Here is a 22,698-nt window from a genome sequence, read left to right on the forward strand (position 1 = left end):
AGGTTTGTAGACATTTATGTTTTGACATTGACACTTTTAAACTAGTCCTCCAGGTATGTTTCAAACATCCATGAACTCATCATTTGATTGTAATACTAGATTTTTTCTTCTGATGTTCTGTTGCACAACTGTAGGCTCAAATCAATAACATTTTTAAATTACCCCCAAATAATGCAATTTATAAAATCTAAAGTTTTTTTGTTCAAAAAAAAAAAAAAATCTAAAGTTTAAAAACAAAAATGGGCAAAGCCTTTAACCTTATGGGCTTGGATATGGGTAAGTGGATAAGGGGTCTTCTTCACTCGTATCATGTAGTAGTTTCTTCAGTTGCATTATAATGACACAAACCAACAGGTGAATGACACGCGACATTTTTGGTTTATATGGTTAATGTCTAAAGATCTTCTCCTTCAGTCCCCACTTGACTCAATAAAGTGACACACCAAAAGATTCTACAAATCTTCTTTTTCAATTTATAAGATTTCATTCTCCAGCAGCTAACTATCACTGATTCAGTAAACTGAAACTCTCAAGACATTTTTGACTTAATCACCTTATTATGTTATTAATCACTTCTCCATCAAAGATTAGTCAATAATCAAACTTTTTAGCTTAATACTTTACAATTAGTCTTCTAGTTTACTAAATTATTGATTTCACCTTTTTATAGTAGTTAAATTACTTATAAACAATGGAAGTGTTATTCTCCGTCACTTTTTCACAATCAACTTGCTTCCTCATGGGACCTACAGACCGTCCCACGTGAGTGACGTTGTCGAGTCGCTAGAATTATCAATGTTTCAATTATACTATGTTTTTTTTTTCTAATCATTCCTTCATAATCAAAAAGTTTAAGGCAATTTTGATTAATTTTTTAGCAGACAAAATCTCATTTTTAAATTCTATTATTATCATCGGCAATAAATAATAATCTTGTTTTAAGATATGGAATCAAGTTGAATTTGTGTTAATTAATCTGTAATATTTCTTAAGTTCATTAACTTTATGTTATAGCCATAAAGACAAAAGAGAAGACGGATCTTTTTTAACTGGCGGACACGTGTCGCGACACTGGCGAACTCAGTTGCTTTAAGACACGTTTCTTGAAGCAGCATTATGGAACGCCGACGTAATCCACCGGCCACGTGTCGTTGAGACAGTTCACTCGGCGGCCACTTGCCTCCTCTCAGTCAAGGGGGTTGTCGTCCGTCTCTCTTTCTCATTTTCTCTAATGTCCGAAAGGGTTTTTTTCTTCTAGTCAATTTCAAAATAAAGCTTTTCATCTTCTTCACCGTCTCTGTTAAGTTCTTCATTCCTTCATCATCTGAGAAATAAAACGAAAAAAAAAACTTTATTATTTATTTGCTTTGTGTTGTGTTGTTTTGTAATCTAATGGGGGAAGAAGCAAGGGAATGGAACAGAGGAACAAATCTTTCTCTTGACATGAACAAGTTCCCGAGAGATCTGTTACGAGGCTTCATGTCTGAAAACGTTGACGGAAGAGATGAAACTTCCGACTGCGAAGATGAGACAGCGGTTGAGCTGAATCTTGGTTTGTCCTTAGGAGGTCGGTTCGGAGTAGACAAGGCTCCGAGGAAGCTTAAACGATCTTCTTCTGTTTTGAGCACTATGCCGTTTGAGAGCTCTATCGTAGCTGACAAGGAGGCGGTCGAGCCGGAGAATTACACGGTGGGTTTAGCGAGAACGACGTCGCTGCCGGCGGAGATGGAGGAGGAATGGAGGAAGAGGAAAGAGATGCAGTCGCTTAGGAGAATGGAAGCCAAGAGGAGGAGATGCGAGAAACAGAGCTCCCAAACGGCGTCGTTTGAGTCTGAGAGATGGGTCAACGCTAGTAAAAGCGGGTTTCTACAGAGACATTTGGTTTCTCCTAGACAAGTGTGTGTTGATTCCCATGGAGGAGGAGGTAGCTCGTCGAGCTTGTCGGAGCTGGACAACAAGAATCGTCAACAAGGTAGGTTTTCAAGATTAGTCGTAACATTGCTTTGGTGTTGAGACTTTATGTTTGATGTCTTGTAGGTTCATCAAACAGTTGTGGTGACCAAATAAGCCCCAAGATCGTGACAAGATGTTCATCTAATAACAGCGAAAGCCACGGGAATGAGAACGAGAATGCTAAAGGCAAAGGGACGGCTTCGTCTACCGGTTTGTTCGACATGCCGTGTGTGTTCACCAAAGGTCACGGTCCAAACGGAAGACGTGTCGATGGGATTCTATACAAGTATGGTAAAGGAGAGGAGGTTAGGATCATGTGCATTTGCCATGGTAGTTTCTTGACGCCTGCTGAGTTTGTTAAACACGGTGGTGGTGGTGATGTTGATCGTCCTCTTCGGCATATCGTCGTCAATACTTCTCCTTCAACGTTTTGACATGAAAGGATCTTGTCTTCTTGTTTCATCTTCTAGTTGTCTTATGTTTTTAATTTTCTTCTGCTTGGTTTGGCTTTAAGAATGAATTGCCAAATCTCAAACCTTGATGAAGATCAAGATTCTCATGTGTAAATACTTGAGAACATCAAGAATCATTAAATGATTAAATGATTCTTATTTTGCCAGTAACTATAATTGATGTGAGTTATCACTACAACAGTTTAACAATGGAAACAAATGTAACCAAAGAGTTACAAGATTCTCTTGTTTATGAGGCAAGTGTAGTTGCAGGGCAACTATCAACAGCACAAGCCAAGACGTCTCTATAATCTCTTGATATCTTGAACGAATCATGGACACTTCCGTCACTGCTCTTCTTGTACTCAAACAGAAGATTAGAGTAATCAACCGCTGTTAGTTTAAGGAATCCATAGTCATAATCTCTGACCAGACTCCAGTTCGGTTGGAGATCAGAGAACTCAGCAAGACCAGCTCCTGCACCTCCAGCAACGATATGGATCGTCCCATTGAATGTACCCTTGTAATTGGTTTTCTCATCACTCGTGCATACACTCTAACACACACAAAACAAGCAACATAAAGATTAAAAGGTTCTGTTTTTCTAAAGAATCACCACCGTTCACTATAGGCCTAGACACATTTATCCAAAACCAAAAAACCAAACCATCCAAAACCGAAGAACCAAACCGTACATAACTGTCTGACACCACACATTTATCCAAAACCAAAGAACCAAACCATCCAAAACCGAAGAACCAAACCGTACATAACCGACACCGAACTGAATTTTATAAGTAACTATATGGATTCTATATCTCTGGAAATAAAAAGACCGAACCAAAACCAGTACTAGAACTTTTTAAATAAATATTATATATACTTAAAAAAATTGAGTTATATTTAGTTTCACGTAACGAAATATCCTAAAAATACTATTTATAAACAGAAATATCAGAATTATTCAAATAGTTCAGTATGTTTACCTGGTAAACCGGGCATGTTCTCTCGTAGTTATGTGCATGTCCGTAGATTGCAATGTCTACTTTGTACTTCTGCCATAGCTTCTGTAGACTATCTCTCCCCATTGGTTCTCCAAAAGAGCCTTCTTCCGCGTAGAAAGACGTGGAGGAGTAACCGAGCACGCGATGAGCTAAGAATATCAGCCACGGCTGTGTTTTTCTGTCTACTGATGCTAAGCACTGCTCGATGAACTTGTATTGCTCTGTTCCTTCTCTCCAGTCATGTTCTGTGTCAGCCACACAGAACCTAAACATCCCATAGTCACTTGAGTACCAGAACTTAGCTCTGTTTTGAGCAGGTACATAGAATATTGTCTCAGCTGGTACACCACATTCTCCTCCAGAGTCTAAACCTTGGTAAAACGATCCTGAGTCTGGCCAGTCACGCTCATGGTTTCCACTGTATAGAGTCTATTTTCAGGACTTCATAAACAAGAAAGTAGGCATGCGGATTTTGTCTGAACCAGTCAAACCAAATTTTTTAGCTTTCGGTTCCATAGGGTTTTGAAAAGTGATTCGGTTTTTGGTTCGAATTTCAATTTTTTTAAATAATAACAGAATTTAATCGAAATAACCAAATTTTACAAATAAATATTCGTTTTTAGAAAATTATACCAAATTCTAACTAAAAACCAAAAAATGGTTTTTCGGAAATAAAATTAAAAACCAATATTAACCAAAAACGAACCGAATTTTTTTTGTTCACTTTGGTGGAATTGTCGCCAAAGAATAAATAGAAACTGAAATACCCGAACCGAAATAACCGAAACCGCATGCCTACAAGAAAGCCAATTAGAAAGTAATGAAAATTGCAAAACCTTGCAATCATGTATGGAACAGTGGAAGCAATAGGCTCAATCTGAGCTGTGAACTGATCCCACTGTGAGAGGTATCCATTAGCATAACAGATATCTCCAATGTGGAACACTGCATCTGTCTTCTTTAGATCTTTAATAAGCTGCTTTGTGGTGTTGAGAGAAGCTCGTTGGAAATCATTATACTCGTTTGTGCCATCAACCTCAGCCTGCAACAAAAGTGGTATTCAGGCTACCATAACAATAAAACAATCTTATATGGTTTTTTAGACCAAAGTACCAAACCTTTCCCATGTCTCCAAAGATTACAACTTGTTGGAGAGAGTTTTGTCCTGGAAATGGAGAGGATTTGAACTGATACACTTTACTCCACACAAATGCATCATTGGACAATCTATGCCCAACTCTATAAGTATACTTGGCATTAGGCCACAGCTCTTTGAGAAAAGCTGTGTGTATGTAACCAGGATCACGCCATCCCACGGTTCTTGCAGGTGCACCGCACATGGTGTTGCGCGCAAAGGTCAATGTTCCAGCGGGTGAGAGTTTACGTTCTCCTTTAACCCCCCACTCGACAACAGGTTCAGCTATCTTGAGTCCATAACCACTAGTCCATGTCACTGTCATCTGTTAAAAGACAAAACTCATTTCAACTTCTTTTAAGTGAACATTGAGCAATCAAAAAGGGTTTAGAGGATCTTACTTCATCCCATTCTTTGCCTAGCGCTAAGCGAGGGTAAACTGGTGCATTTGGATTCTCAAAGGCTACTTTGTTTGAGACTGCCACAAGCTTGGGCTAACACAATACCAAGTAAAGGGTTAGCTTCAAAAAAACTTTAAAACTAGAGAAAATTGTAAGTGGATGAGTGTTTACATTCAGCAAGCCGCCAGAGAAGAGCGCAAATGAAAAATCTGATCTCTGGTTGATGATTTGAAGCTTTAAGGAACCGGTTCCAGTAGTGTTGTATCTTGGATTACTAAAGTTTGCATATTGAAACTGTAAAGAGATAATGAGATAATGATAAAAAGCAGAAACAATGTTATGAGAGAAGAAGACAAACCTTGATAGGAGCTGAAGAAAGCCTAGGTGGGCTCACCATTTTGTTATCTCCTGGACAAGTGGAAACACTGTAGGAACAACAAAAGTGTTTAAAAACATACAACTCTAGTTCATGAGAAGGAATGTTTTAATATAATAGTATATACTTGAAATCTGCAGGAGAGAACACTCCAATCCAATCTTCATCTGATGGGTGTGGAGAGCTAAACTCCACCAACACCAATTCACTATGTTGACCCTGCCAGATTATTGAAGTTTAGGAATTTTTCATCAAAGAGTATGAAAGGATCTAAATGGTTATTACATTAGATCCAAGAAGTGTTGGAGAGGCTTTGACATGAGCTTTGTCATTGAGATGGAATGTTGTTTCATGGATAGCAATTCCTGATAAAGGTTGGTCTTTATGAGATTCCACTGTTCCTCCACAAAGATATAATACTACTACAAGAGTCACCAGGACTGCAACGGATGGTTGGTGGTTTCTCATGTCTACAAGAGGGAAAGATTCTGAAACTCAAAAAAGAAACACTTAGTGAATTGACAAGAATCGAATTTCAAGTAATTGGATTCGGACAAAGCAGAATGAGGACATTACCAGTGACTTCCGTTTTGTCTTTTAATCAAAAACGAAATCGAAGCAATCGGAGAAAAATGAAAAATGGGAGGAGTTTAAGATTTTGGAGAATATCCAGTATTGAGATTCGCTTATCAAGACTTTACTCGTCAACGGCCAGCTTTCATGACATTAGAGTAGAATTCACACTAGAAATTTAAATTAGATTCGTACTCTTTTGTTTTGACTTTTGGATTTTAACTTGCTTCTATGTCAGGAAACTCTTAGTTTTTTATTGCCGTAAATAGAAGAGTGCGAATCTAATCCCATCTAACAATGTCTTTGCTAAAAACAATGTACTACTGAAAAGATTCTTCTGGTTTAACGTCGGGTCGGATTTTCTTTTTGCCCAAAACCGGGCCCAAACCCAGATAATCTAACCAACGTCACAAACACAACACTATAGGAGACAAGAACTTTAGTGTCAAGTAAAATCGTGTTGACCATTATGTCTAGAGAATGTATTGGTACAACAAGAACTGCAATAAAAACTAAAATTGATTCTAAAGATAACAGTCATGATTAGTCTTTTAATAATATACTAGATTAAGATCCGCGCCTTGCGCGGAATAAACATTATATATATAAATTATTTTATGTATTATATATTCTTACATATTATGAAATAATAAATATATATTAAATAATTAAAAGTCAGTAACTATTACATATATAATTAAATTGGTGCGAACGTATAAATCAATTTTATTAATCCAAACATTTTTTAAAAATTTGGTAGGATATGTAATTAAATTTAAATGATATTAACATACACAATATATTTTTAATATTAATGTCTATTTTATTTTTTTAAAATGATGCTTTCTACTCATATGTTTTTTTTATCATGTGTATTTTTAATAGCAAAAACTTTAAATTACTGATAACAAAATTTTCATTGTGGGATCAATAATTTTAGTAATTGATAATTTAAAAAAATTTATCAATGTTAGTTCAAAACTTTTATCAAAAAAAATTATTCAAAGTAAATTTTGAAACTAAAATATTTATTTATTCAATATGGTTTATAGTTTAATTTAGAATGATATATATATACATATATATTTTAAATCTTAATGATTAAATAAATTAGACTTTTACTTATATGATTTTGTAATCATTTGTATTTTGTCATAACAAAAATTTTAAACCATGGATCGCAAAATTTGAATGTGAGACTTTTAACAGTTTTAATAATTTATAGTCATTTTTAAAAATTCAAAATATAAAATATACAGAAAAATCTAAATTTTTATAATATGGTTATTGTGTTTTTTTAAAATTATTTTAATAGTTTTAAATTAAACGAAATTGATAGAAGATACATTTGTTTTTATCAGATCTTTATTATTCAAAATCATTAATTGTCATATATACTTTACCCACATTAGGCAATTCCGTAATCTTTATTTAAGGAAATAATAAATGACATTAATAATGAATTTATGGTTAGTTTAATAAAAAGTTTATTATATAATTAGATGGACCAACCTATTTCTCTAACAATTCTAAGAATCATCCTAGTGATGACATGTGGATACAAAAGAAGTTGTAACGTTTCACAAATAATATATAGGAGATTTATTATCTTCTTGGATACATATATCATACTTGGGCAGTTTGATACAAATTGCTTCAAGTCGGGAACATAATACTCATATATGCTCTACTCATGTTTATTTGTGTCTCTATTTATATTTGTGTCTCTATTTAGGACACTTACACTTTCCGTCTTTCTGATCGCAATAACCATTACCTCTGTTACAACTAGGCATAGTATAGCACTCAAGGTCAGTGTCACATTCCCCTAGATGATTCAGGTCGACTCCATTTGTGCGTTTCTTCGTCTCCACCGCTTGTAATTTAGGACACCTACAAACTCCGTTGTTGCAATATGGTGGAGCTCTGGGAAAACAACGCATGCCAAGGCAGTCAGGGTTTGCGTGACATTGTAATATAGGACACTTACAAACTCCGTTGTTGTCGCAATATCCTTGACCTATTGACAACTAGGTATGTGATAGCACTCAACGTCAATTTTACATTTCCCTAAATGATTCATGTCCGCTCCATTTGCAAGATCTTGTCATGCATATGAATAATGTGTTAGTCCAAACATGGATTGTCAACAAAACAAAATGATTTATAAAGATTAGTTTACACCACTAGTTTTCATGTTTTGGGTCAAATATATCGTTTGAAAAAATTAGTAAAAATAAGTATTAATAATAAAAGTCTCTACTTTTACTACCACTTTTCTTTCATTCGAAAACTATAATTCCCACATGACAAACCTCAAACGCCTCTAGAACAGAGATTTCGATAGCATAAGTTTATGTATATTCATGTATAAACAGATATACGATTGCATATATCATATTGTGTAATGAACAATAAGTAGTATACTTTTTTTTTGATTTAAAAAAAAAATTAACTTAACATTTACACAAAAAAAAAAAAATAAGTGGTATACCTTTTTTTTTGGTGTAATAAGTAGTATAAGTAGTATACTTACGGAAGGCAACACCAAGAAAAAAAAGATAATAAAACAAAGTTAAGGTTCACTTTCTTCATTTCTGGGGTAGAAGTTTTTGTGTTTCTCAATTGTGAAGCTAATTTATTATTCATAGCTAGCTTTTATAATGTATTTTAGATGATGAACATATTCACTAATATATATTGTAATATTAATTTTCTTTTGTAATTCAATGTTATTAGTGTAATTTGATATATTAGAATTCTTTTACTAAATTCATTTTTAAGTAAAGAATATATCATAGTATTAAATTATATTCTAAATGTAACTAATTTATGAGTTAAACATATTTATTTATATAATCAATAAAATAGTAATAAATACAAATGATCAAATTATTAATACTTTTAATAAAATATTAATAATGCAATACATTTTATATAATCAAAAGAAAATAAATACAAAATGTTGGTATTTGATAAATATACATATAAGGAAGAAATCAATAGTCACAGATAATTTTATTAAGATTTCAAAATTTTAAGTTTTTTCTATTACTTGATATTTTCTATTAATTGAAAGTTAATATATTATTTATTGATCTTAAATAGTATCAGATTAAATTGATATTACTATACAATTTTAATGCATACATAATGGATCTTGTTAGATATATAATTTATTTTATAATATCAGAAAAAATCAAAAATAATATTACTAACATATAATTATTTAATGAAAATCTTAAGTTTTAGTTTATTTGATTTAATGAAAATTATTTCTCCATTCAAAATAAAACATTTGTCATCTTGCAAAAGGTTCACAATATCTCCTTTTCTTGCTAACATTTTTTATGTACGGAAACTAATTCCCACATAAACTTTAATACGCTTCTAAAACATAGTATATATTTATTTATATATATATATTAATTGAATATAATAATGGAAAATTACATGTTTACCACTTTCAAGAAATAAAATAATCATCAACGTAACTGAATAGTCAAACTTGAAATTCCATGAAGAGAGGAAAGCAAGCATTAATATCTGAATAGTATAATGTCAGGAGTAATTATTTCTGTATATTCTAGTTATAAATTCGTGTATTCATATGTACTATTTCATGTATCAAATTAGAAAATGAACGATAAGTTATACTTACCGAAGGCAACACCAAGAAGAAAAGACAATAGGACAAAGTTAAGGAAAACTCTCTTCATTTTTGGGTAGCTTTTTTTTTGTGTTTTTCTATTGTTAAGCTAATCTATTCTTCCTAGCTTTTTATAATGTATTTCAAGTAGTGTTTTTGGTAAGCTTATTAATAATTAGGTTGAAATTTTTGGTCTACCATCGTCAAGGTCAAAATAAAAACGGATGTACAATAACTAAATGCAGTCAATGGACACGAAACTTTCCAACTAAACTGAGTCAATACTTTCATTCACTGACTGCATTTTTATCATTGGGAATGTTCTCAACTTCTCATTAATTAGTTAGTCTAATTGTTGTGAAACTTCTCAATAACCGAGTGCTCCACCAAAAAAAACAGGTTATTGACGGTCGAAAATATGCAAAGTCCATCCAAAATAAAACTTCTGAAAGATTCTTGGAAAACAGTATTAAACTATGGTTGACATATACTTGGTTTACTTACGGAAAATAGTGACAAGAAGAGAAACGAGCAACACATGCTTGAAAGAAACTTGTTTCATTCTCCACGATAACGATTCTTGATCAATTTTACGGTTGTAAGATTTTGAATGTAGTGGAAACTATGAAATGCAAAACCGGGCCTCGTGGTCTGGTGGTAAAGGAACCTCGGCTGAGGTGCCCGCCATCACGAGTTCGAGTCCCGACTACAGCGGATTTAACATGGTTTCCGTTTGGCCTCCAGGACCTTTCTCGCCAGTTTCGGTTGGACGCGGTGGGATAGTCGGATTAAGTGAGAGGTCCGGATACCTGGATTATCAAAAAAAAAAAAGTTAACATGGATGGTGGTAATTGTTTGAAACATCTACTTGTTAGCTACGTTAACGGATTCCTCAACCTGTTCATCACTACTGGCCGAGCTATACGTTTACGTAATAAAACAGTTGGAGGGTAACTTGGGTGATAAATGAATGGATCTGAATCTCTTTTAATTTTTTATAACCCAAAAATCCAAAATTGTAGAAGCAAAAATACAATAATTGTAAACCGATCCTTTGTTATTATATTTTCCTTTTTCATTTCCTTTTCTAATTGACAACCAAAACTGAATTTTGGAAAGGTTGTTTAGATATCAAATCTCACAAAATAAAAAAAAAAAAAAAAAATCACAACATTTATAACGGAGAATATGCAATTTTCCTGAAAATACTCGATTACTACAACCGATTTTCATGAATTTTCCAATGGCAATAATAAAAAGAATATTTTACTAAAAGAAATATTCAATACTCCAATAAAGACAAGCCTTTAGTTTCGAAACGATCTTTTGAAGATGGAACCGTAACCGCTTGTTTTGCCACTTTTCTCTCTCACTTTCGATCACTCCGGCCAATATAATCCTCCGGCGACTCAAATCCAATCCACGGTGAGTTCCTCAGAAACCCTTCGAATCTTTTCGTTTCATTTGTAGTCTCAAGTCTTATGATTGATTAGAGAAACTCTTCAACGCCTAGGGTTCGATCAAAGATCTCTCTTTTTTTTTTTTTGTAATGCTGTTTGTTGTTTGTCGATGCTGTTAGGGTTTCGTTTCGTGATGTCTGGGCGAGATAGGATCAGCGAGTTGCCGGAATCATTGTTAACTCAAATACTCTCATACCTTCCGACAGAACAATCGGTGCAGACAAGTGTTTTGTCTAAAAGATGGGAGAATGTGTATCTAAGCGTTCCCGGTCTTGACTTAAACTGCTCTGTTATTCGCGACGAAGTGATCTTAAGCTTCTTAAGCTTCATTGACAAGCTTCTCGAGTTTAGCCCTGAGTCAAGTCTGTTTAAAGTCAAGGTTCAGTGCAGGGGCATGTTGATAGACGGGTTCAGCGACCGGATCGGTACAGTGATTGACCGCGGGACACAGCATCTTGATGTTGTGAGCAGTACAGATTATTACGAGGACTCTTTTGGTCATGCCTTACCTGGTGTAGACTTCATGCCTATGAATCTCTACACGAGCAAGGCATTGGTTTACTTGAAGCTCTCCTCTTCTGGTCTTGGTGATCCTGGTTTTGTTTTCATGCCTTGTCTTAGGTTCTTGCATCTTGAAGAAATTAAATGGCGTGTGCATCTGGAGAAAGTCCTCTCAGGGTGTCCTGTTCTTGAGAAGCTGACTTTGGTGAGGGATTTGGATGATGATGACTATGCACGTACCGATGAAGAATTTATGGTTATGCGTGTGAGGTCTCAGAGCTTGAAGAGGTTTAGTGTGCTGCCGCTTAGGCAGGTAAGGGATTACCATTCCAGAGTGGAATGCACACTTGAGATTGATGCTCCGGGGCTAGAGCATATGAGTCTCGGAGATGATCAGTTTGATAGCATTGTGGTAAAGAACCTGTCTTCTTTGTTGGTGGTTGAGCTTGATATCAAGTTCTTTGTCAAGGTTGGCGTGCTTTTTAATACTTTGGACGTATCAAAGAGCAATGAGATCCGCGAGTTTCTCGATGGGATATCGAGTGTTGGACATATGATCATCTCTGGGATGACAGTGCATGCCTTTGAACATTACTCAAAAGCAGGAATTATCCCCAAGTTCAACAACTTGTCCCGTTTAGAAGCAGTGTTCCATGGCAAGTTATTGCAGTTTCTGCCAGCCTTTCTTGAGTGTTGCCCCAATCTGAAACACCTAATCTTGGTAAAACCATTACTCTTGTCCTTATGTTTTTTTTTTTATGGATGTGTGTTTTTTGAAAACCCAGCTCTTTTTTTTTGTTTTGTGTTGGTTGCAGAAGGTTGTTCATTCAGAGGAGATGGATGAGGGATTGGAACTCGCAGATGTGCCACAGTGTGTCTCATCGAGTCTTGAGTGTGTTGAGATACAAGAGAAACTTGAATTGGAAGAAGGGAAGATGAAAGCAACCAGTTACTTTCTTGGAAACTCGGCAGTGCTGAAGAAACTCATCCTGAGCCCAACAGCTTATGATCCTCGAAATGTTGCGGAATCAGAAATATGGGAGAAGGTTAATAAACTGACAATACGTTCCACAAGATGTGAAATTGTCATTCGAGCCATGGAGGAGGTCGTTGTCATTTGATGAGTCTTCGTAGTTCTGGTTGGATTCCATTGACCATTGTCAGTATGACTGCGAATCTTTTTTCTTTTCTTCCAACAGTCCCAATCTCAGTTTCTTGGATGTTTTGATAATGATGATCTTGCATTCTCTTAAGTTTGGTTTTATATGTTTTATACTTTTAAATATCAATTTTTTTTTGAGTTTATTCAGCTCGATTTTAATCCTTTTCATCTGAATCATTTATCGATAAAAAAATACTTTATATGAACTATAAAATATAAATTCTTGAAAATGGTATAAATAGTTAAATACTACAAGTTCAACATGCTATTGTAGAGAAAAAACAGAAGTACATTAATGTGTTTTTATTAAAAATAACGAAACTAATAATTAGGCCGGATTATTATTTAGTCTAGTAGATATTTATAAATATACAATAAATACACTTTACTTTTGAAACGCTCTTTTGAAGATGGAACCGTAACTGCTTCAAACGTACAAGTACTAAACGATATCGGTACCGTTTCAGACAAAAAGGTTACCACTTTTCTCTCTCACTTTAGATCACTCCCGCCGGTGACGCAAATCCAATCCACGGTGAGTTCTTCAGAAACTTTAGATCACTTTCGTTTCATTTGTAGTCTTTAAGTTTTGTGATTGATTAGAAAAACTCAACGCCTAGGATTCGATCAAGATCTCTTTTTTTTTTATTATTATACTGTTAGGGTCTTCTTTCGTGATGTCTGGGCGAGATAGGATCAGCGAGTTGCCGGAGTCACTGTTAACTCAAATACTCTCATACCTTCCGACAAATCAATCGGTCCAGACAAGTGTTTTGTCGACAAGATGGAAGAATCTGTATCTAAGTGTTCCTGGTCTTGACTTAAACTGCTCTTTTATTCGTTATGATGCTGACGAAGTGTTCTTAACCTTCATTGACAAGCTTCTCGAGTTTAGCCCTGAGTCAAGTCTGTTTACAGTCAAGGTTAAGTGCAGAGACACAATGATAGATGGGTTCAAGGACCGGATCGGTACAATGATTAACCGGGGGACACAACATCTCGATGTTGAGAGCAGTATCTATTATTTCGAGGACGACAATTCTCTCTATCCTATTGTTGACATGATGCCTATGAATCTCCTCACGAGCAGGACATTGGTTTACTTAAAGCTCTCCTCTTCTGGTCTTATGGATCCTGGTTTTGTTTACATGCCTTGTCTTAAATTCATGCATCTTGAAGAAGTCAAATGGCGTGTGCATCTGGAGAAGCTTCTCTCAGGGTGTCCTGTTCTTGAGGAGCTGACCTTGTTGAGGGATATGGATGATGATTATGCAATTGGGAATGATGAATTTGGGGTTATGCTTGTGAGGTCTCAGAGCTTGAAGAGGTTTAGTGTGCTGCCGCTTAGGCAGGTTGGGGATTACCATTCCAGAGTGGAATGCACGCTTGAGATTGATGCTCCGGGGCTTGAGCATATGAGTCTCGGAGATGATCAGTTTGATAGCATTGTGGTAAAGAACCTGAGTTCTCTGTTGGTGGTTGAGCTCGATATCAAGTTTTTTTGTCAAGGTTGGCGTGCTTTTTAATACATGGAACGTATCAAAGAGCAACGAGATCCGCGAGTTTCTCAATGGGATATTGAGTGTAAGAGATATGATCATCTTTGGGATGACAGTGCATGCCTTTGAACATTACTCAAAAGCAGGAATCATCCCCAAGTTCAACAACTTATCCCGTTTACAAGTAGTGTTCCATGGCAAGTTATTGCAGTTTCTTCCAGCCTTTCTTGAGTGTTGCCCCAATCTCAAACACCTAGTCTTGGTAAAACACTTTTTCTTTATGTTTTATGGATATGTGTATTATTGAAAACTTAGCCTTTTTGTGTTTGAAGAAGATTGTTCATTCAGAGGAGATGGAGGAGGGATTGGAACTCACAGATGTGCCACGGTGTGTCTCATCGACTCTAGAGTGTGTTGAGATACAAGAGAAACTTGAATTGGGGGAAGGGAAGATGAAAGCAACCAGTTACTTTCTTGCAAACTCGGCAGTGCTGAAGAAACTCATCCTGAGTCCCACAGCTTATGATCCTCGAAATGTTGTGGAATCAGAGATATGGGAGAAGGTTAATAAACTCACAAAACGTTCCACAGGATGTGAAATTATCATTCGAGCCATGAAGGAGGAGGTTGTTATCACTTGATGAGTCTTCTTCTTAGTTCTGGTTGGATTCCATTGACCATCGTCAGTATGACTGCGAATCTTCTTCTTTTTTTCTTCCAAAAGTCCCAATCTCAGTTTCTTGGATGTTTTGATAATGATGATATTGCACTCTCTTAAATTTGGTTTTACATGTTTTATACTTTTAAATATCAAATTTTCTCGATTTTAATTCTTTTCATCTGAATCATTTATCGATAAGAAAATACTTTATATGAACTATAAAATATAAATTCCTGAAAATGGTATAAAATAAACATGCTATTGTAGAGAAAAAACAGAGTGAAAGAAAGAAGAAGTCGAGAGAAAATGTGTTTTCTACATTGAGAAGTCTTTTACTCTTTATATTGAGATGGCAATTTTTTTTTTTTTGAGTTTGGTTCTGTCATTCCTGAACGTGGTTAGGTTAATTCACGATTCAGGTATGGCTGCTGCTGCAGCCGGAACATGTCAGCTGAAAAGAATGCTTCATCATAGGAGTCGTCTAGCTACCAGGTAGGAGTGGACATGAATCGAATATTAAGAGTTTAAAAGGATTTTGTGATCTGATCTGTCCGAATAAATTAATTATACAATTCGATTTGATTCACATTTATCCCGAATTTTCTGTGCTCGAATGTCCATAAAAAATATATTTTAATTAGATATATGATTCGATTCGTGTATAAGAAATAAAAATTTAAAAACAACAGAAACAAATAAAATTTTAAAATAATAAAACCTTATTACAATGTTTAAATCACTATTAAAAATAAACATTTATATATTTTTAACACTCTAATAGCTAAAATAATCAATTTAATAAATAAAAATTGTAAAATTACATAAAATATAATAATTATATTATATAAATATATAATTCTTTGAATATATGTATATATACATATACCGGATCAGATCGAATATTCATTCTTAAAAATATTAGTATTTATGATTTATTAAATGCAATTTGTAAACAGATCCCTTGTTATTATATTCCTTTTTCATTTGCTTTTCTAATTAGCCACAAAAATTGATTTTTGGGAAGATTGGTTAGATATAAAATCTCCTAAATATAAAAATTAATGCTGATAATGGAAAATATGCAATTTTCCTGAAAATACTCTACTATTACAATCGATTTCCATGAATTTTACAATGACATTCAACATGAAAATATAACGAATAAAATAAATATTGTTTTTTTTTTGTCAAAAAATTAAAAGAAATATATATAATATATAGACAATAAAGACAGCCTTCATTTTTTAAAACGCTCTCATGGAACCGGAACAATCAGTTCCGTATAAATTCTGAACAATCAGTTCGACAGTTCCGTCTTCAGACAAAGAAAAGTTATCACTTTTCTCTCTCGCTTTCGATCACTCCCGCCGATAGAATCCGCCGGCGACTCAAACCCAATCCACGGTGAGTTCCTCAGAAACCCCCATCGAGTCTTTCTTTTCATTTGTATTGTGATTGATTAGAGAAACTCTTCAACGCCTAGGATTCGATCAAGATCTCTTTTTTATATGTTGTTTTTTGATGCTCTTAAGTGTGATGTCTGGGATCGATAGGATTAGCGAATTGCCGGAATCATTGCTTACTCAAATACTCTCTTTCCTTCCGTCAAAACAATCGGTGCAGACAAGTGTTTTGTCAACAAGATGGAAGAATCTGTATCTAAACGTTCCCGGTCTTGACTTAAACTTATCTGCCATTCCTTATGATGCTGATGAAATGCTCTTAAGCTTCTTAAGCTTCATTGACAAGCTTCTCGAGTCTAGCCCTGAGTCAAAGCTGTTTAAAGTCAAGGTTAAGTGCAGAGACACGATGATAGACGGGTTCAGGGATCGGATCGGTATAATGATTGACCGGGGGACGCAGCATCTCGATGTTGAGAGTAGTACCTATGATATAGAGGACGACTCTTTTCACCATCCTTGTGTCGACTTCATGCCTATGAATCTCTACACGAGCAAGACATTGGTTTACTTGAAGCTCACGTCTTCTGGTCTTGATGATCCTGGTTTTGTTTTCATGCCTTGTCTTAAATTCATGCATCTTGAAGAGGTTAAATGGCGTGTGCATCTGGAGAAGCTTCTCTCAGGGTGTCCTGTTCTCGAGGAGCTGGCCTTGTTGAGAGATCTGGATGATGATTATGCAGTTGCCTATGATGAATTTACGGTTATGCGTGTGAGGGCTCAGAGTTTGAAGAGGTTCCGTGTGCTGCCGCTTAGGCAGGTTAGGGATTGCAGGTCGAGAGTGAATTGCACGCTTGAGATTGATGCTCCGGGGCTAAAGCATATGAGTCTCGGAGAGGATCAATTTGATAGCATTGTGGTAAAGAACCTGACTTCTTTGTTGGTGGTTGAGCTTGATATCAAGTTTTTTGTCAAGTTTGGCGTGATCTTTAATCCCTGGAACTTAGCAAAGAGCAATGAGATCCGTGATTTTCTCAATGGGATATCGAGTGTTAGGCATATGATCATCTCTGCCAAAACAGTTAAGGTGCATATTTATATATTCATGGACTTATTTAATACCTTTCACTTCTATATTAAATATATTCGTGTTGCAGGCCCTTGAGTATTACTCACAAGCAGAAATGATTCCCAAGTTCAACAACTTGTCCCGTTTACAAGCAATGTTCCATAGCAATTTATTGCAGTTTTTGCCAGCCTTTCTTGAGTGTTTCCCCATCTGAAACACCTAGTCTTGGTAAAGCCATTTTTTCTTTATGTTTTATGGATGTGTATTATTGAAAACTTAGCCTTTTTTGTGTTTTTGAAGAAGGTTTTCACTCAGAGGAGATGGGGGAGGGATTGGAACTCACAGATGTGCCACGGTGTGTGTCATCGACTCTTGAGTGTGTTGAGATACAAGAAAAACTTGAATTGGAGGAAGGGAAGATGAAAGCAACAAGTTACTTTCTTGGAAATTCAGCAGTGCTAAAGAAACTCATTCTGAGCCCCACAACTTATGATCCTCGAGATGTTCTGGAATCAGAAACATGGGAGAAGGTTAATAAACTCACAAAACGTTCTACAGGATGTGAAATTATCATTCGAGCCATGAAGGAGGTCGTTATCATTTGATGAGTCTTCTTCTTAGTTCTGGTTGGATTCCTTTTGACCATTGGTGCTGATACAAGTTCTTCATGACTTGCGAATCTTGTTTTCCTTTTTTTCTCTTTTGAGAGTCCCATCCCAATCCCAGTTTCTTGGATATCTCTTATATAAATGATGATCTTACATTCTCTTGCGTTTGAATTGGGTTTAATGATTTAGAATTTAGAATTTAGAATTTTTGATAGTTTAAATGGAAATTGGTTACGGTATTGAATGTCTTTAGATTGTTTTACATTTAATTAGTACTAGATTTTGATCCGCGCTTCAAAAGCGCGGGTTTTTTTTCCGATTAAGAATATTAAGTTTGTTTGATATGAATTATTATTTTGGTTTTGATGTTTTGAAGTATATTATTAAGTTATAAAGTGTTATTATATAGAAAAAGTAAAAGAATTTAGTTTAAAATTATATAATTTATCAAATAGTTTATTTTAGATTTTATCTGTGTTATTCTTATGTTCCAACGTCATCGTTGCATTTTGTGTGTATTTGTAAGAGTTTATATTTGTTGAGTTGATGAGACAAAAATTTTTTTGGTAGATTTTGGCTAATCTAATAGTATATATATTGTAGAACTTTTAATAGTTTTAGCAGTGTTTTCATACCCGAATCAAACCTACAGTCTCAGAAGTAAATCAGGTGATTCATATAAATCTGGTCTGAATTTTATTAAATCTTATATATAAAAATCTGATAAAAATCTGTAAAAATCTAAAAAACATAAAAACTATCATTAACCCGCTATCCAATATTAGTTGAACCGATAAAATCTCATATAAATTGGATGATGTTTTTTCTAAACTCAATTCAAACTTTTGAATCAAGCTTTGAAACACAGGGTTAATACCTTTTCAAAAGAGAAAAATCTTGTTTAACTTAGGTATTCCAAATTTAGTGAAGAGTTTATACCAATCTCAATGTGTTTAGTATATAATATATGATTGAATAACCCGCGGAAACCTGCAAGCTTGAAACTTAAATAATATAAATATTAATTCTGGACCTAATTATATTTGTAAATTTATTTTGTTATTTAAACTGAATTACAGAAGTGGACTTGTATTTAAGCATCTTTTATACTAAACATTATTTGTTGCCCAAAAAAAATACTAATCATTATTTTGGATTTTAGTAATTGTGCTTCATAAGTAAAAATCAAGTCAACTTATTTTTTTATAAAAAAAAAAGAGAATATGGAGCAATATTTTCTAAATTATTTGTATTTTTTAATTTTCCATAATATAGTTTAAGTGGTTGTATCTGAATTATAGTAAAAACTCAATTAAATAAGTTGGCCCGAGGATAATTTTTAACTAACTTCATATGCATTTTTTCAATTTGTTCAGTACTTATATGTTAATATCGTTTTTTATGAACTGAAAATAATATAATATACTACTAAGTTTGATCGGTTCTATAGTAAAACATGATTTTGTGATAATTATTTATCATAATTCATTAACTCATTTTAAAAAAAATACATGTATTACTTACCAGACTATTTTAATTCAAATGGCATGTACTATTTAATGGTGATATGCACCATACCATTCGTTTTATAGAGATATGAATTTAAGAATTAAAATAAACATTATATAAATATATATGGTCACATACATAATAGATTAGTCTATGGACCCACGAGTTTATATATTATTGCATCAAAAAAATGTTGGTTAGTAAATCGTATATGGGATATCAATAACTAAATGGAGAAATTTATAATCAAGGGGTGAGATTTATAGAAGGTAATATAGTAGTTACCATAAATATAGGAGTGACACACTTATAATATCTAAAGAAAATCAGAGAAATTTATGAAAATATATTGTTAGGAGAAATTTAATTAGGACCATGAAATTATTAACTCTTAGGAAATAGTCCAAACAACCTTGTATAAGTAGATTTTTTCAGAGTGATTCTTTTTTAATAGAATAGATACCCAAGTCACAAAACACAATACTTTAGTGTTAAAGTAAAATCGTGTGTGACCATTATGTCCAGGGAATGTATTGGTATAACAAGAATTGCAATAAAAGTAAATACTATAAAAATGATTCGAAAGATAACAGTCATGAATAGTCTTTTAATAATATATTTATTTATTTTTGGGATACATATTTTATACTTGGGCAGTTTGATACAAATTGCCCATGTTTAAGTCGGGTACATAAGACTCATATGTGTTCTTGTCATGTTTATTTGTTTCTCTATTTAGGACACTTACACTTTCCGTCTTTCTGATCGCAATATCCTGGACCTCTCTGACAACTACGCATGGTATAACATTCAAGGTCTGAGTCACATTGCCCTTGATGATTCACGCCCGCTCCATTTGTATCCACAACTTGTAATTTAGGACACTTACACTTTCCGTCTTTCTGATCGCAATATCCTGGACCTCTCTGACAACTACGCATGGTGTAACACTTAAGATCTGAGTCACATTGCCCTTGATGATTCACGTCCGCCCCATTTGTATCCACGGATTGTAATTTTGGACACTTGCACTTTCCGTCTTTCTGATCGCAATATCCTGGACCTCTCTGACAACTACGCATGGTATAACACTCAAGGTCTGAATCACATTGCCCTTGATGATTCACGTCGGCTCCATTTGCAAGATCTTGTCATGCATACGAATAATGTGTTAGTCCAAACATGGTTGGTTGTTTTGTCAACAAAACGAAATGATTTATAAAGTTTAGTTTATACCACTAGTTTGCACGTTTTGGGTCAAATCTAGTTTGAGAAGGAAAATGGAACTTAAAAAAATTAGTAAAAAAGTATTAATAATAAAAGTCTCTCTACTTTCACTACCAACTTTTCTTTCATACGAAACTATAATTTCACATGACATAAACCTTACACGCCTCTAGAACATAGATTAGCATAAATTAATAATTATTTATGAAAATTCTAATTATATATTCGTGTATAAACATACATACGATTGCATGTATCATATTGTGAAATGAACGATAAGGAGTATACTTGAACGATAAGGAGTATACTTACGGAAGGTAACACCAATAAGAAAAGACAATAGAACAAAGCTAAGGAACATTTTCTTCATTTTTGGGTAGACGTTTTTGTGTTCTCAATTGTGAAGCTAATGTTTTCTTCATAGCTAGCTTTTATAATGGAGTTTAGATGATGAAAATACTCACTAAATATCTTACCAATATTATAATAGTATTATATATTGTAATATTAATTTTCTTTTAGTAATTCAATGTTATTAGTGTAATTTGATATATTAGAATATCTCAATGGTATTAAATTATATTCTAAATGTCATTAATTTACGGGTTGAACATATTTATTCATAAATGATCAAACTATTAATTATTATAATAAAATATTAATAATGCAATAACTTTTATACAATCAAAAGAAAATAAATATATATGTTATGGTATTTGATAAGTATACATATATGGGAGAAATCAATAGTTACAAATATTTTTTTAAAAAAAATCAAAATCTTTAAGATTTTTTCTATTACTTGATACTTTCTATTAATTGAAAGTTAATATACTATTATTTATTAATCTTAAATAGCATCAATTTAAATTGATATTACTATACAATTTTAATTCATCCATAATGGATCTTGTTAGATATATCATTTATTTTATGATTTTTAAAGAATCAAAATTATATTAATGACATATTATTATTTAATGAAATCTTAAGTTTTAGTTTATTTTATTTAATGAAAATTATTTATCCATTCAAAATAAAACCTTTTTCATCTTGCAAAAGGTTCACGTCAATAATATATACTTTTACTTCTAACATTTTTTTGTACGGAAACTATAATTCTCACATAAACCTTAATACGCCTCTAAAACTTCTTTTTTTCAAAACTGAATGAAATAATTGGAAATAAAAATCATCAATGTACGTAACAGAATAGCCAAACTTGAAATTCCATGAAGAGAGGAAAATCAAGCATTAATATCTGAATAGTATAATGACAGGAGTAATCATTTATGTATATTCTAATTATATATTCATGTATAAACATATATACGATTGCGTGTATCATATTATGAAATGAATGATAAGTAGTATACTTACGGAAGGCAACACCGAGAAGAAAAGACAATAGAACAATGTTAGGGAACACTTTCTTCATTTTTGGGTAGAAGTTTTTGTGTTTATCAGTTGTGAAGCTAATCAATTCTTCCTAGCTTTTTATAATGTATTTGAAGCAGTGATTTTTGGTAAGGTTATTAATATATAGGTTGAACGTTTTGGTCTACAATCGTTAAGGTCAAAAAAACGGATGTACAATAACTAAATGCGGTCAATGGACACAAAACTTTCCAACTAAACTGAGTCACTACTTTCATTCACTGACTGCATTTAATCATTAATTAGTTAGTCTAATTATTGTCAAACTTCTTAACAACTGAGTGCTCCACTAATAAAAACAGGTTATTGGCGGTTGAGACCATGGAAAGTCCATCGAAATAAAAACTTTAGAAATATTCTTGGAAGACAGTATTAAACTATAGTTGACATATGCTTTTGCTCAAAAGGATGAAACTATAGTTGACATATACTTAGTTTACTTACGGAAGACACTGACAATAAGAGAAATCATCAATACAAGCTTGGAAGAGACTTGCTTCATCTCCAAATTAACGCTTCTTAATTTCTTTGATAAATTTTATAGATATAATATTTTGAATGTAGTGGAAACTACGCTATGCCTCATTGGAATTTATAATGCCTTTTAGATTAACATGGATGG

The 22,698-nt window shown here is 33.6% G+C and overlaps 4 protein-coding genes, 2 non-coding genes and 2 pseudogenes across 9 annotated transcripts; 4 read left to right on the forward strand and 4 right to left on the reverse strand.

Annotated features, from left to right (window-relative positions):
• Nucleotides 1–1,071: 1,071 nt before the first annotated feature.
• Nucleotides 1,072–2,577, forward strand: LOC125595389 (ninja-family protein AFP2-like). The gene is made up of 2 exons (XM_048771161.1): nt 1,072–1,972; nt 2,038–2,577. The coding sequence occupies exons 1-2, from the start codon at nt 1,393–1,395 to the stop codon at nt 2,385–2,387; spliced, it is 930 nt and encodes a 309-aa protein (XP_048627118.1). The 5' UTR covers nt 1,072–1,392; the 3' UTR covers nt 2,388–2,577.
• LOC125595388 (probable inactive purple acid phosphatase 1) lies at nt 2,548–6,140 on the reverse strand. The gene is made up of 10 exons (XM_048771160.1): nt 5,898–6,140; nt 5,607–5,809; nt 5,449–5,540; nt 5,304–5,370; nt 5,117–5,239; nt 4,946–5,038; nt 4,528–4,869; nt 4,246–4,451; nt 3,392–3,827; nt 2,548–2,961 (listed from the first exon to the last, which is right to left on the reverse strand). Exons 2-10 carry the CDS (start codon nt 5,787–5,789, stop codon nt 2,656–2,658), a joined length of 1,848 nt encoding a protein of 615 aa, XP_048627117.1. The 5' UTR covers nt 5,790–5,809; nt 5,898–6,140; the 3' UTR covers nt 2,548–2,655.
• Nucleotides 6,141–9,380: 3,240 nt separating this feature from the next.
• On the reverse strand, nt 9,381–9,494 carry LOC125595393. The gene has a single exon (XR_007330228.1). It is a non-coding gene; the product is annotated as a small nucleolar RNA snoR98 (small nucleolar RNA).
• Nucleotides 9,495–10,783: 1,289 nt separating this feature from the next.
• Nucleotides 10,784–12,809, forward strand: LOC125595391 (F-box/FBD/LRR-repeat protein At1g13780-like). Of its 2 annotated transcripts, none has more exons than XM_048771162.1 (3): nt 10,784–10,968; nt 11,123–12,225; nt 12,320–12,809. In XM_048771162.1, the coding sequence occupies exons 2-3, from the start codon at nt 11,137–11,139 to the stop codon at nt 12,623–12,625; spliced, it is 1,395 nt and encodes a 464-aa protein (XP_048627119.1). In that variant the 5' UTR covers nt 10,784–10,968; nt 11,123–11,136; the 3' UTR covers nt 12,626–12,809. The 2 variants fall into 2 exon arrangements, with proteins under 2 accessions (XP_048627119.1, XP_048627120.1); XM_048771163.1 differs by having other exon boundaries at nt 12,323–12,809.
• A 170-nt stretch (nt 12,810–12,979) lies between these two features.
• On the forward strand, nt 12,980–14,999 carry LOC106412584 (annotated as a pseudogene).
• A 1,348-nt stretch (nt 15,000–16,347) lies between these two features.
• On the forward strand, nt 16,348–18,068 carry LOC125595390 (annotated as a pseudogene).
• Nucleotides 18,069–20,012: 1,944 nt separating this feature from the next.
• Nucleotides 20,013–22,670, reverse strand: LOC125574925 (helofensin-3-like). 3 transcript variants are annotated; one of them, XM_048771164.1, is made up of 2 exons: nt 22,521–22,670; nt 20,013–20,559 (listed from the first exon to the last, which is right to left on the reverse strand). In XM_048771164.1, the coding sequence occupies exons 1-2, from the start codon at nt 22,576–22,578 to the stop codon at nt 20,144–20,146; spliced, it is 474 nt and encodes a 157-aa protein (XP_048627121.1). In that variant the 5' UTR covers nt 22,579–22,670; the 3' UTR covers nt 20,013–20,143. The 3 variants fall into 3 exon arrangements, with proteins under 3 accessions (XP_048627121.1, XP_048627122.1, XP_048627123.1); XM_048771165.1 differs by lacking the exon at nt 22,521–22,670 and adding an exon at nt 22,020–22,146; XM_048771166.1 differs by lacking the exon at nt 22,521–22,670 and adding an exon at nt 20,952–21,023.
• On the reverse strand, nt 21,840–21,954 carry LOC125595392. Its single transcript, XR_007330227.1, has one exon. It is a non-coding gene; the product is annotated as a small nucleolar RNA snoR98 (small nucleolar RNA).
• Nucleotides 22,671–22,698: the final 28 nt, after the last annotated feature.

Source organism: Brassica napus, unplaced genomic scaffold (assembly GCF_020379485.1).
Source record: "Brassica napus cultivar Da-Ae unplaced genomic scaffold, Da-Ae ScsIHWf_1045;HRSCAF=1462, whole genome shotgun sequence".
NCBI classification, from domain to species: domain Eukaryota; kingdom Viridiplantae; phylum Streptophyta; class Magnoliopsida; order Brassicales; family Brassicaceae; genus Brassica; species Brassica napus.